The sequence below is a fragment of the Symphalangus syndactylus genome, chromosome 20, assembly GCF_028878055.3.
Source record: "Symphalangus syndactylus isolate Jambi chromosome 20, NHGRI_mSymSyn1-v2.1_pri, whole genome shotgun sequence".
In the NCBI taxonomy this organism is placed as follows: domain Eukaryota; kingdom Metazoa; phylum Chordata; class Mammalia; order Primates; family Hylobatidae; genus Symphalangus; species Symphalangus syndactylus.
This window is the reverse complement of record NC_072442.2, coordinates 59,682,243-59,697,489: the sequence shown is the minus strand read 5'-3', so window position 1 is coordinate 59,697,489 and position 15,247 is coordinate 59,682,243. Positions and strand designations below refer to the sequence as shown.

Genomic DNA, 15,247 nt, shown 5'->3' with positions numbered 1-15,247 from the left:
AAAAAATCACAAAACGTGATTAATGTTATTAAAACTTCTATACGAATAAAATTGCTAACACATTTTATACCTAAACTTGCATTAGTCTTCTAAGACATCCTCTTTGGAGAGGGCAATACAGAAAACATTCATAGGTATGCGTACATTCTGCATAATAGTTTTAAAAACCGATTACCTCTAGGGACTGGTCTAATAACACTATTAACAAGTCGTCTCTTTCCAACTGAAACGTTGCACACTGGTAAACAGAAAGGAGGCCACGTGGGGTGGCTCACGCCTGTAATCCCAGTGCTTTGGGAGGGCGAGGCAGGTAGATTGCTCGAGTCCAGGTGTTCAAGACCAGCCTGGGCAACATGGCGAAACCCTGTCTCTACAAAAAACACAAAAAATTAGCTGGGCTTGGTGGCACAGGCCTGTAGTCCCAGTTCTTCGGGAGGGTGAGGCAGGAAGATCACTTGAGCCCAGGAGGCAGAGGTTGTAGTGAGCCGAAATCACACCACTGCACTCCAGCCTGGGCAACAGAATGAGACTCTGTCTCAAAAAATAATAATAATAATAATAAGTAAAATAAAAAACTTTAAAAAAGAAGAAAGGAGTCATGGCTTCAAGGTGGGAAACATCATAGGTAAATTTGAGAACAAATAATAGGATACACACTCAATCTTTCAGAAGGGTAGAATCTATTAAAAGAAAATATTCAACTATAACAAAATATAACAAGTTTCTCTTACTATTCTTATCCGGTGTAAACTGCATATCCTACAGAGCACTTAGGAAACCGTCTTGCTGTCAGTAGACACGCACACACTTCTTAAATTTTATACTGGACATGTCATTAAATGCTTAAATTTAGCAGGTGACTATAAATTAGAATAATTTAACAAATAACTTCTAGAACAGGTCTAGAAGCAGTAGATTATATATCTTAAAATTATTTTATCAAATTGGGACATCTTACATTTATCAGTACTTTTTCTAGATGGGGAAATGCTTGTAATTTAGTATTTTAAAAAAACCCAATAGAACACAAAAGTGTAATTACACAGCATGTTCCCAATTTTGTGGGGAAAACTACATACACGTGTGCATTTTTTTTTTTTAATGGAACAAATATTCATTGGGTCTTTACTAGGTAGTAGGATCACCAATGACTTTCACTTTTTCAGTCTCTTCTACAACTAAACACTATGAGGATAGTCGTCTGTTCCACGCTGTATCTTGTGCATTTTGTCTAGTCCCTGGTATATAACAGGGGATCTGTACCTATTGATCAATATTTACGTGAATGGTCCCAACCCTCATAGTGAAATTCAACTTCTCTACAACCCAAATGCTATTATTCCTTCAACTCCTGACCCAAATGCCATCCTTTCAGCAGTTCTTTTCAGGTCAATGTGGCAATTTAATCCTTTTCCTTCTTCTAACATTTTGTACTGTTCTCCTGACTTTCTTCTTACCCTACCCTGCTTTGCAGCTGTTAAGTGTTCATATTATTGTTTAACTGATAGAGTTCATGAGACCATTGGAGATACTTTGTTCAGTTAATTCTTCACTTGTGATTGTCAAATACATTTATTTCACTCCATCGTACATTTGGTACCCAATCTGGATAACAGTGTTTAACAGTGCACCACTCACCAGTGCTTTGCTTTGCAGAAAGGACAACGCTATGATTTTTAAAACAGCAGATACCATTGTCATATATCACTAATTATAGCCAGGCACTATTCTAAGCAGTTTACATATATCAACTCTTAATCCTCACAACAGCCCTAAGAGGTAGGCACTATTAATATCTCCATTTTACAGATGAGGAATCTGAGGTATAGAGAAAGCCAATAACCAGCCCAAGGTCACACAGCTAACAAGTAGCAGAGCTGGGATTAAACTCAGAGTCCAGCTCCAGAGTACACGCTACAATGATGGAAGGTAACATGGAGGAAATTTTGAAGGGTGTGTAGTGTACAATGCTATATACTACCTTTCTACTAAATAAAAACCCAATTATGGCTTAAAAAGTATAGGCTTAACCAATGAATCATCTGGCAAAGGTTTTATATATTTTATAGAAAAAGATACCCATAACTTAGGGGACATAAGGACAAACAGGAATCTTTTTGTTAGCGGACCTAAAGATGGTCTGAGGGTTATTAGTGTCATTTTAAATTGCTGCCTAATTATAATTAAATCATTTATCTGTGTATGAATTAGCCCCCTACAGAGCCGAAGTTCCCATCCCTTTCAGTGGTTTGACACACACACCCCTGGGGCTCCACCCCCAGGTCATTTTTCACTTCCAATGAAATGTCACCCAGCAAACTTTTCAAACCTCTCCCAGCACCTACTATAAGTGTGGACAGAGGCAAACAATTCAATTTTATGAACGGCCTGCATATAGAAAGGCAAACAAGAAGGATGGATAAATTATCCATGACAGAGCATCCATCTATAACAGATGAGCTAAAACAGAGCTGTCCCAATTTGTGTATTGCTACCATTGAGGTCACTTACATGACAGGGCTGGACGAGTCTGCTAATTTATCAAAATCCTGCTCAACGCAATGATCACAAACACAAACCAAACGCAAAAGGCCTTGCTACTTATGGCCTGCCCCACCTCCCAATTAATATCTCTATACTGTGTTTAATATTTCCAAAACTAGGATCCAACACCAGGAACTTTAATTCCTCACATGTGATAACAAAGTATATAAACCGCTGAAGCATAGTCTTCCACCCTACAACGTGCCCTTCAAGATTTCCTCCAGCTCACCTTCCATCCCAGCTGCCTTCGTTATAATGATTTCCCTATGGAGCCCAAATGAAAAGCCAGGCTCTCAGGGGTCACATCCTTCTGCTGCCAAAGCTCGTGCTATATCGCACAATTACACCATATGCTTTCTCCAGATAAGGACGGGGAAGAACTGAATTTAAGATGCAGAAGTAAGGAGATGCATAAAATGGCCACTTTTCCAGAACCCGAGACAGACAGGGCATACTTAAACATCAAAAGCAAGGGACTCAAAGAATAATTAATAAAGGCAGTTGGATGAAGGAGATAAAACAATAGATTATAAAGTTTTCCAGAGTGAGATACTATCAAGAATAATTAAACCTGACTCAAAGAATCCTCAGTTTCAACGTTAAAAAACAAAATCTCGGCAAAGCCAAAGTATTATGTTTGGTATTACATTATTCAGCGAAAACAGCAGTCTTTGTTTCATCTGCAGTCTGCATCTACCCCGCCTGCTTTCCCCTACCCCACCCCAGCCCACCCCACCCCCTTCCATCCACCGCAGTGATCTTGAAGGGAGCTGCAGAGGCCCTAAAGAAACAGAGATAACGGCTGTAGGCAGAGGCCACGTTATCCAAACCTCACCAGCCCGGGTCTGACCCGCCGAGTCGCCAACCTCCTTCCTAAGGCCCTAGTTCCAAACAGGCCTGGCTGGGGGCCTCCCGCTTCCCAGGGCCGCATCCGCCCACCAAAGGCCCACAAAGCCCCCGCAAATGCCAGGACTCCGCGGCTTCAACTTCCCTCCGACCCAATTCCAGTCCGATTTTATGGGATCAGGGTGTGACCCCCAACTGCAGAAGGCAATGAAGAGACTGCGGCGAGCCATTCCCAGCTCGCTTACACAATAAAGGGATCCCGAGGCGAGTGCTGACCCTCCCCCCCGGCCGTCCTGCTGCAGCGCGCCCCGCCACATTTCCCGCCTCGCCCCCCCAAACCGCCTGGGCCTCGCCGGGCGTCCACCCCCGGCCTAGGCGCTCCACGGAGGGCGAGGCAGGACGCCCCCCTCCCGCGCTCCTTCCCCAGCGCCGGAGGAGACCGACCCTCCCCACGCCCGCGGCCGGCTCCCGAGCCCCTCACCCGCCGCGCGCTTCCCCGGCCGCGCAGAGCCAATGCCCTCCTGTCCCTCCACCCACGGGTCGGGCGCGCGCCGCCCGCCTTCCAAGCTCTTGGTGAACCCCTCTAGCGCTGCGGGGGACCCGGTCCGGCCAGGCCTAACCCACCCAGCAACCCACGCAGGGGCCCTTCCTGTCCAGCGCCCCCCCGCCCCACCGCCGGGACTGCGCTTTCCAGCCCCGCTAGAATCTCCTCCCTTCCTGGGAGGCAGACACTGGCTCGCGGGGCACGCCGAGACCTCCGCCGGGGCACTGGCCCCTCGACCTCGCGCCCCCAGGGATCCCACCCACCGAGAACCTGGTCCTCACGTCCCCACCCCCAGATCTCCATCCCCCCAGCCCCCCAGGGGTCGCCCTCCTGCACACCCAGGCCCTGACCCCCGCAGGGGTTTCACAAGGACCTCATTCCCCGCTCCTCCGGGAGTCTCTCCATCTCCACCCACTGGGGTCCCAGTGCCCCCAGCCCAGCACTCTGCTCAAACTAACCTAAGGTCCCCGCAGCACAAACCCTACAGCTCAGAAGCCCCTCTGTCTTCCCCAGCTCCCGCTTCGGTCCCCCGTTCCTGCCCTCCAGAGCCGCCCGGGACCCCTCAGCCCAGGATCCATTCCTCCCTCCACAAACTGTCCCCCAGCCCTGGGCCGCGCACTCGGACCCGGGTAGCCGCACCTCTCACCTTCAGCCGAAGATGGTGGCGCGGGCGCACGTCCCCAGCCGCGACCACAGATCGAGCGCCTCAGTCCCAAACCCACCGCTGCCTCCGCCGGGCTCCTTTAGCACTGCTGCTCGGGGCTGCCCCACCCACTTCCACCCTCATTGGGCCAGCTCCACGCCCATCACCGCCGCCCCCAGACCCACTGGTTGGTTTGCGCGCCCATCTCCAAGGGAAGACGTTAGCAACCCGAACGAAGCTACCTTCCCGAGTCCGGCTCCCTCCACCCACCTGGAATGACGCTCATTGGCTCCCGCTCCCAGCCCAGGCCACCGAGGCCCCAATATCATAGGCTGACTCTTACGCCCGTCATAGGCTCCGGGAGGTGCGGCCGGGACAGTGGCGCGCGATTGGTTGGCTAGTGCGTAGATGGACAGCTGAGGCTGGCTGGGAGCCCGGCGTTCCCGCGAGGCGGCGGGTGCGGGCCCCGTGGCGGCCGGCGTGCTGCGCTGACTCCGGCTGTGCGGGCCGCGGGGCAGGTGGGCTGCGGCAGGAGGCTGGAGCTCTGACTGCAGACTCCTCGTCCTGGCGTCGTGCAGCCGCCGCCGCCGCAGCACATTCGAGTGCCTCGTCGCCCCTTCTGCTTGCGGCAGCCGGCATCTACCGCAGAGGGACGGGGTTCTACAGCGGAGTCGCGGGCCCTCAGCGCTGCCTGCAGGGGCGGGGCGGAGCGCGGTCCAGAGGCCTGACGTCACCCCCGGGGCTGCACGGGGTGGGGGCCGCGGCGCTGCAACTCACCTGCAGTGGGGGAAGGAACGCGGGGGAGGGCGCTGCTCCGCCCATGCGCACAGGGTTTGCCCGGGCCCCGGCTGCGCTCCACGCTGCGGCCACTGTCCCGACCCCAGCCCCAGGCGGACTCTGCCGGGATCGGCCGGGCGCAGGACACGGTCCTCCAAGGTCGCAGTTTTGGTGTTAGGGGGGCGAGAGGCTCTCCTGCCCAGTCTCCAGGCAAGGCTGAGATTCCAGAAGAATGAGAAAGAACCGACCTTGGGGAGAAAACTTGGACGAAACTTTATTCACCTCATTCATTCACTCGTTCAATCGCTCCTTCATTCATTCATCAGAGCTCCCTACATGAGAGGGGCTATGAGAGGTTCTTAGGACTATAAGGCTGGATTCCTGTAGCGCTGTCATATCCCCTAGGGCCTATGAAAACGTTGGAGACTGAAAAATAGTGGCCCCAAAATAAGGAAACTGGAAAAATCAAAGTAAATAAAATTTAATGAAATATCTGCAGAATCTAGGCAACTGCAACAAAACTCTTGCATAATTATACATAAATATAATAAAGTCCAAATCACATGAACAAAATGATTTATACAAAACCTGAAAGTCAAGATCATAAAAATTTACAGCAAGATGCAGTTATTAATCAGTTATTAATGTAGGCTATGGGAGCATTTTAATATATGTGATGTGTTTGCCTAAGCCTAGGAAACGTCTAGTCTGGCAAAAAGTGAATTAAGCAAAAAAACAAAACAAGGCAGGAAGTGCTAAGGAAGGGTTAGTGGAATTCAGAAGAGGCTCGAGGGCAGCTGAGTGCAGAGTCCTTCCTGGGGAAGTCCGAACCAGGCTCTGTTTTGTCCTTTGTCCTGCTGCATCTGGTCCCCCACCCCCACCTGCCTGCTGGGGTACTACCCCGTGTCCAGGTGTCTTGTGACTTGGCTCTGTGAAGAGGTCTGTCCTAATGCAGTCTGCACATGGAGTACAAATTAACTTTCCAAAATATATGAATGATATTCCTCTAATGAATTTTAAAATGTGTTTACAGAAGACCAAAGACTCCCTCTCTGAGGCCTGAGTCTCCACTGTCTGTCACCGAAGTCATTTCTCAGTGCAATGTCTATGCTTAGTGCATCCACTCGCGAATAACCCTGTAAGCCAGAGTCAGTTTTTCATAATTTAAAAACTTTTGCGTATATATGTGTGTGTGTGTGTGTGTGTGTGTGTGTGTGTGTGTGTGTGTGTATATATATATATATATATATTTTTTTTTTTTTTTTTGAGATGGAGTCTCGCTCTGTTACCAGGCTGGAGTGAAGTGGCACGTTCTCGGCTCACTGCAACCTTCGTCTCCCGGGTTCAAGTGATTCTCCTGCCTCAGCCTCCCTAGTAACTGGGACTACAGGCGCGCGCCACGACGGCCAGCTAATTTTTGTATTTTTAGTAGAGACAGGGTTTCACCATGTTGGCCAGGATGTTGGCTTCGATCTCTTGACTTCGTGATCCGCCCGACTTGGCCCCTGAAAATGCTGGGATTACAGGCATGAGCCACCGCGCCCGGCCAACTTTCGCATGATTTTAACACAAACTCAATGGACCATCAGAAGAGGAGGGCAGGAAGTTCACCAGAAGGAAACACCATAAAGACATTAGTCTTGATGAGAAATTAATAATAAAGAGAATATTCCCAAATGTATCTCTCTCCTGGTGGCTCTTTGGCACTTGGGCCCTACATTTCCAACTGTCTGGATGAGAGGGGGACTGCAAAAGCAGAAGGTACCAAACCTATTTTCTTCTATCACCCTTTCCCACCACTCAAACTCTCTCTTCCCAACTTCTCTTTGTGAATGGAACGACTCTTGAAATCTCTTTGATTCTTTCCTTTCTTTTTCTCCCAACACCTAGCCCCACCATATATCTGTCATCCATCCCAGGCAGGCTTCTCTGACTCCAGTTTCACCCGTGTAGTTTCATCCCAGAATTTGCTGCCATCTTGATGAAGAAAGCACAGGATTTAGACGCAGATAGACCTGGCTTTGAATCCAACTTTGCCTTTCACAAATTGCTTAACCTCATCTCTAAAAAGGTGATATAAATGTATACCTAAAAGACTCATTCATGAAGATGTAACATAATTTCCTGTAAACAAAATGTGGCATTATAGATTGAAAATTGTCCCTTTTTCTAGTGTACATGTTTATTACAGAAGACTGAGGAATCTTTCTCCTCTCGCTCTCTAGTAATTTTTGCTGTCGGTCTAGGCTGCTTTTATCTCCAAAAGAAAAAGTTCACAGACCATTGTTTTGCAGGGTCTAGGTCAGAAGTCCACATTTGCTCCCTCAGGGCAGTTCCAGCCCCTGAACTTGTTTTGTTCCGTCTGTACAGGACTGATATACAGCATTTTTAAAAAAAATTGAATGAATTCCAACATTTAAAAACCAAGCACTATCCCACATCATTAGCCATTAGGGAAATGCAAATCAAAACTACAATGAAGGGCCAGGCGTGGTGGCTCATGCCTGTAATCCCAGCACTTTGGGAGGCTGAGGTGGGTGGATCACTTGAGGTCAGGAGTTCGAGACCAGCCTGGCCAACATGGTGAAACCCCATCTCTACTGAAAATACAAAAAATAGCCGGATGTCATGGTGGGCACCTGCAAGTCCAGCTACTCAGGAGGCTGCGGCAGGAGAATCACTTGAACCCAGGAGATGGAGGTTGCAGTGAACCAAGATTGTGCGACTGCACTCCAGCCTGGGCGACAGAGCGAGACTCCATCTCAAAAAGAAAAAAAAAATTATTTTATTTCTCAAAAACAAACAACAACAAAACAACAACAAAAAAACACTATGAGATCCCACTTCACATTTACTGGAATAACTATAATAAAAAAGATGGACAATAACAAATGTTGTTGAGGATGCAGAGAAACAGCAACCTTAGGCCACTGCTAGCAGGAATGGAAAATGGTTCAGCCACTTTGTAAAATAGTTTGGTGGTTTCTTAAAAAGTTAAATGTATTCTGTGTTTTTGACCACAGTTTTTTTAAAAAGTTAAACATAAGGCCAGGGGCAGTGGATTACGCCTGTAATCCCAGCACTTTGGGAGGTCGATGCGGGTGGATCACCTGAGGTCAGGAGTTTGAGACCAGCCTAGACAACATGCTGAAAACCCGTCTCAAAAAAAAAAAAAAAAAAAAAAAACTGTAGAGACAGAAAATAGAATATTTGCCTGTGGTGAGGACTGGGGCTGGGGAGGAGGGTCAGCACGGTGAATGTACATGAGAGATCTGATTGAGTTGATGAACTGATTTATGGTGATGGTTGCAGAACTTGGTAAATTTATTTAAAAAATTATTATACACTGCGAATTATATGAATATGCAAAATATACCTTAATAAGGTAATATTTGAAACATAAAGAAAAAAAGAGCTATCGAGGCGAGTGGATCACCTGAGGTCAGGAGTTTGAGACCAGCCTGGACAACATGGTGAAACCCCGTCTCTACTAAAAATACAAAAATTAGCTGGGCGTGGTGGCAGGCGCCTGTAATCCCAGCTACTCCGGAGGCTGAGGCAGGAGAATCGCTTGAATCCGGGAGGCGGAGGTTGCAGTGGGCCGAGCTCGTGCCACAGCACTCCAGCCTGGGTAACAGAGCAAGATTCTGTCTCAAAAAAAAAAAAAAAAAAAAAAAAAAAAAAATTAAACATAAATTCACCATATAATCCCACATTTCTACCCTTAGGTGTCTACCAGAAAAGAAGGAAGACATATATGGACACAAAGACTTGCACACAAATGTTTATAGCAGCATTATTCATAATAACCAAAAGATGAAAACAACAGAATGGCCCATCAGCATGGTGAATAGTCAAAAGTGATCTATCCATACAATGGAATATCATTCAACAATAAAAAGGAACAAACTATGAGTACATGCAAAAACATAGGTAAACCTTGAAAATATCATGTGCAGTGAAGGAAGCCGGACACAAGAGACCACATATTGTATCATCCACTTTATATGAAATGCCCATAAAAAGCAAAGCTGCAGGCCGGGCGCGGTGGCTCATGCCTGTAATCCCAACACTTTGGGAGGCTGAGGTGGGTGGATCATGAGGTCAGGAGTTCGAGACCAGCCTGGACAACATGGTGAATCCCCGTCTCTACTAAAAATACAAAAATTAGCCAGGCGTGCTGGCGTATGCCTGTAATCCCAGCTACTCAGGAGGCTGAGACAGGAGAATCGCTTGAACCTGGGAGGTGGAGGTTGCAGTGAGCTGAGATCGTGCCATTGCACTCCAGCCTGGGCGACAGAGCAAACCTCCGTCTCAAAAAAAAAGGAGGAAAAAAAAAAAAGCTGTAGAGAAAATAGAATATTTGCCTGTGGTGAGGACTGGGGCTGGCGAGGAGGGTCAGCAGGGTGAATGTACGTGAGAGATCTGATTGAGTTGATGAACTGATTTATGGTGATGGTTGCAGAACGTGGTAAATTTATTTGAAAAATTATTATACACTGCAAATTATATGAATATGCAAAATATACCTTAATAAGGTAATATTTGAAAAATAAAGAAAAAAAGAGCTATCACATGAACATCCAGATTTCTAGCTTCCTTTGAAAAACTGGAAGGTATGGAAATTCAAGCAACAATTTGTTGATGCCTTGGCTGCTGCTCATTTTTAGACAAAGTATGTGCTTCCCAGGGTGCCTCGGTCACTGCCGCTCCCTGCTGTCTGTTTTTTTTGGTGTTGTTTGTTTGTTTTTGAGATGGAGTCTCGCTCTGTCGCCCAGGCTGGAGTGCAGTGACGCTATCTTGGCTCACTGCAACCTCTACCTCCTGGGTTCAAGCGATTCTCATGCCTCACCCTCCCAAGTAGCTGGGATTACAGGCATGTGCCACCACACCTGGCTAAGTTTTGTATTTTTAGTGGAGACAGGGTTTCACCAGGTTGGCCAGGCTGGTCTTGAACTCCTGAGCTCAGATGATCCACCTGCCTCAGCCTCCCAAAGTTCTATGATTATAGGCGCGAGCCACCGTGCCCAGCCCCTGTTATCTCTTAAAGCTGACCCACTATGCTCATTAACATTATTTGCCCCATCTTTTTAGGTATTTATCTGAGTTTTCAGTCTCTGCCATACCCGTTGGAGGGCTTCATGTGAGATCATCCCAGAGAGATAAGAAGGGTAGTGTTTTTGAGTTGAAGAATTGTTCCTTTGATGGTGGTAAGGCCGTGGGAGGTTTGGGGTGTCTAGAAGTGTAGACAGGGATACCCTTTGAACATGATTCCCGGAAGCAGCAGAACCTCAGGGCGTGGACTACCATGATGGTCATCTCACAGCCCACCCAGGACAGTAACACTAGACCAGTGAGAAAGATCAGTGCTCAACTGTGATTATCTTGAGCAGAAGGAGTGATGGTAAAAACACAGGCTTCAATGAGTTGAGAAAAAAAAGAAACTTCCAGAATGTTCTTGAGGCACTTAAGCTCTGGAGATCTGAAAAAACCCAGGAGAAGAGGTTCCTGAAAATTGCTAATTTAACATTTCTCGCCAATCGTGTAGGATTTGGCTAAGTCAGATTTAATTTGGTTTAGAAAAATGAAGGCATGCATTATGCTAAATGAAGTAACTCAGGAATGGAAAACCAAATACTGCATTTTCTCACTTATAAGTGGGAGCTAAGCTATGAGGATGCATAGACATATAGAGTGATATAGTGGACTTCCGGGATGATGGGGGCAGGATGGGAGGAGGGTGAGGGAGAAAAGACTACATATTGAGTATAGTGTACACTGCTCGGGTGACGAGTGCACTAAAATCTCAGAATTCACCACTAAAGAACTTGTTATGTAAGCAAAAACCACCTGTACCTCAAAACCCACTGAAATAAAAAAATAATAAGCCAGGCGCAGCGGCTCACACCTGTAATCCCAGCACTTTAGGAGGCCGAGGCAGGTGGCTCACCTGAGGTCAGGAGTTCTAGACCAGCCTGGCCAACATGGCGAATGCCTATCTCTATTAAAAATACAAAAAAATTAGCCGAGTGTGGTGGCACGTGCCTGTAATCCCAGATACTCGCGGGGCTGAGACAGAAGAATCGCTTGAACCCAGACAGGGAGGTCGCAGTGAGCCACGATCATGCCACTGCACTCCAGCCTGGGTGACAGAGCGAGACTCTGTCTCAAAAATAATAAATTAGTTAATAATAATAATAAGGAAAAGGAAAATGAAGGCATGATAATCCTATCCCCCTAGCATCTTCGTCAAGCCATACCTGGGACAAATAGTTATTGAGTATCTTTTGTGTCTATGGGCTGGGCCAGGTACTGAGGAAATACCTGTAATAACGTAGACATGGTCCTTCCCTCGAAGAGCATAACATCTAGCAGGAAAAGTAAACAAATAGGCAGATAGTTGCAGTCGAGCAAAAGTTCTAAATCTGGAGTGCCCAGAAACCCAGAGGGTTTTCGGAGTTCTATGAAACCTCTGAAATTGTGTGCAAAATTTATCATGTGCTCTTTTTTCTGGAGAGAAGATCTAGCTTTTAGCAGGTTCTCATAGATGCCTCTCATCCAAAAAGGTTGGGAGAATACAATATAGTATCGCATCCAAAAAGGCTGCGAGAATACAATATAGTATCACCAGTGCTACATTATGGAAAACGTTGCAAGATCCACAGTCGAGTCAAGAGGGCCACTTAACTCAGAATGGTGGGGGTTCCAAAAATTCTTATTAGAGAAAATAATATTAAAAATATTATCTGGGCCGGATGCAGTGGCTCATGCCTGTAACCCCGGCACTTTGGGAGGCTGAGGTGGGCAGATCACGAGGTCAAGAGATCGAGACCATCCTGGCCAACATGGTGAAACCCATCTCTACTAAAAATACAAAAATTAGCTGGGAGTTGTGGCGTGTGCCTGTAGTCCCAGCTACTCGGGAGGCTGAGGCAGGAGAATCGCTTGAACCTGGGAGGTGAAGGTTGCAGTGAGCCAAGATGACGTCACTACACTCCAGCCTGGCGACAAAGCGAGACTCCGTCTCAAAAATAAAAAAAAAAAATATGTATAATCATATATATATAATCTGAAGAATAAAATGTTAACCAGACAAAGAGGAAAATTCTGTCAGAGAGAACAACACAGAGAGAAAAGAATGTGGGGCTTTCCAAGCCCAGGAAGAAGTTGAGAGTAGCTAGAACAAAGAGAAGAAGCATGGAGGTAGGGGGAGATATGGAACAGAGAGGGTAGGCAGGCCGGCTGTATATGTAAACCATGATGTGGAACTTAGATTTTATCCAGAGCTCAATGGGAGATTTTATCCAGAGCTCAATGGGGGATCTGTGGGAGAGTTTCAACTGGGGGAGTAACATGACCAGGTTTGTGTTTTAGAAGGCTCATTCTGGCCCTAAGGTGGATGAATGGATTGAAGTGAGTCGGAGGAGGCCAGTTAACAGGTTGCAGCAGCAGATAGCCCAGCTCAGAGAGGATGGTGACTTGGACTAAGGAGGGGCCAACGGGCGGAAAGACGTGGTCAGATTGCGGTGATTGCCATTGTCAGGATTAAGCGAGATATTTAAAGGGCCAAGCCAATGTGTGAAGATATTAAAGTGCCTACCATAGTGCATAAGGATATTTTTAGTGCCTGGCACAATGCTTGACACATTGTAACTTGATTCCCTTCTTCTTTCTTCTCATGGCCTCCTGGACTAAAAACAGTCCCTCCCCATATCCTGTTGAATGGATTAAAACACCTATTAAAAATCCTTACCCTTTTTACCCTCTATCCCTGTATCCTCATTAAAAACCAGCACTGTCCAATAGAGAGAGAATGTGAGCCACCAACACGCTACAGACATAATTTAAAATTTTCCAGTAGAGACATTTAAAAAGTAAAAAGACACCATTCACATTAATTGTAATCATATATAACCAAATACATATAGAATGTTACATTTCAACATGTAGTCAATGAAAACAATGATTATTAGGCTAGTTCACTTTCTTTTTTTCATGCTAAGTATTCAAAATCTGATGTATGTTTTAGGTTTACAGCACATGTCAATTCATACTAACCACATTGTAAGTGCTCAACAGCTACCTGTGGCTGGTGGCTACCACATAGGACAACACAGTGCTAGACTGTAAACTCCTGGCAGGAAGGGCCAGCTTGTATCCCCAGGAACTAACTTAGTGCTTACACATAGTAGATGCTCAATAAATGTTTATTGGATAAAAAGATGACAGGATGGATGGATGAATGTATGGATAGGTGGATGGGAGAAATGGATGGGTGGATGGGAGAAATGGATGGATGGATGGATGGATGAATGGAGGAATGGATGGATGGCAGGATGAATGGATGAAGGAAAGAAGAATGGATGGATAGATGGATGGATGGCAGGATTGATGGCAATATGGATGGATGAAGGAAAGAAGAATAAATGGATGGATGGAGGGATGGATAGAAAGAAGGATGGACGGACGGCAGGATTGATGGCAGTATGGATGGATGAAAGGAAAGAAGAATGGATAGATGATGGATGGATGGAAAGAAGAAGAGCTGGATGGTAGGTTGACAGGATAGGTGGATGGGTGGATGGATGGATGAGGAGATCCCTTTCAGCTTTGGGGAAGAGATAGTGTTGTAGCTGAGTCTGAAAGATGAGCAGGATGACAACAGTTAAGGATGATGGGCTGCAAAAGGCAAGCATGGAAGGAACCAAAGCATGGCAAAGGCAAGGAAAAGTGATATCAGGAAATGGTGGGAAGTAATAGAGTTTGGTTAAGGTATGTAATACCTGCTGCACAAAAGAAAGTGGGAAGTGATCCTGGAGATTCCTAAATCTGACACCAAACCCTGTGTACACCAGGGAACTCCCAAGCTTCTAGCATTGTTTGCTTCAGTCAATATTTGAGGGACAGAAGAAAAGAGAAATGAGAGGAAGAAGTAACGTAAAGGAGGAAATATTAACAAAAAGAAAGAAAAATGTTGACAAAGTGGTAGAAATTACTGGTTTTAGTGTTAGCAAATAACAAAAAATAGGAAAGCTTATCAGAGGACCCTTGTCATTATCCTTTCCATCCTGATGGAAAGAGGAACAGGTCACAGGAGGCGAATAGCTTGAGAAGCCTGAAGTCTGGTTAGTAGATCAGTGGTTAGAAAATAATATAGTGTTGTTGGTCTCTGTTCCCTGATGGATCAGACCTGGAGGGAATGTGGTGCATTTGTTGGTACAGAGGGCCCAAGGTTGACATCAAGCCTGATTGTTGTCACATGATAAAACATTGCTGCCACCTCGTTTTTAAGGAGCCAGGGCTGGTTTGCTTCCTTTCTGGTCAGTCCTACACATCGAACATTAGAGGAAATCAAGTTATTGCCCTGGATTTGTTGAAAATAGATATTATTCTTCAGGCAAAAAAGTATGTGGGCATCTCACTGGAAGTTGTTTGCAAAATCCGAATCAGTTGTATTCTTGAAAGATATTTTTATCAAAAGCTTTAAAACATCCTTTGTGATACTGGGAAAGTTCCTTAACCTGTCTGAGCTTCCATTTACTTGTCTGAAAAACAGGGATAACAATACTTACTTCAGGCTGGGCACGGTGGCTCACACCTGTTATCCCAGGACTTTGGGAGGCCAAAGTGGGAAGATCACTTGAGCCCAGAAGCCAAAGTGGGAGGATCACTTGAGCCCAGCCTGAGCAAAATAGAGACACCCCATCTCTACAAAGAATTTAAAAATTAGCCAGGTTTGGTGTTGGGTGCCTGTAGCCCCAGCTATTTGGGGGGCTGAGGTGGGAGGATCGCTGGAGCCCAGGAGGTTGAGGCTGCAGTGAGCTATGATCCAGCCACTGTGCTCTAACCTGGGCAACAAAGCAAAACTCTGTGTCAAAAGAAGGAAAGAAAGA

At 46.2% G+C, this 15,247-nt stretch overlaps 1 protein-coding gene across 7 annotated transcripts in view; it reads right to left on the bottom strand.

Moving 5' to 3' along the window:
- MYH10 (myosin heavy chain 10) overlaps window positions 1–5,285 on the bottom strand; it is a 163,587-nt gene extending 158,302 nt beyond the window's left edge. For 4 of the 7 annotated variants that reach the window (XM_063629431.1, XM_063629432.1, XM_063629435.1 and 1 more), the window contains exon 1: window positions 4,848–5,234. In XM_063629431.1, the coding sequence (XP_063485501.1) occupies window positions 4,848–4,906 (59 nt within the window). In that variant the 5' untranslated portion in view covers window positions 4,907–5,234. Of the gene's footprint in view, window positions 1–4,580; window positions 4,802–4,847 lie in introns of those variants that run through there. The other 3 variants (XM_063629436.1, XM_063629434.1, XM_055258506.2) reach the window with 3 other exon arrangements.
- Window positions 5,286–15,247: the final 9,962 nt, after the last annotated feature.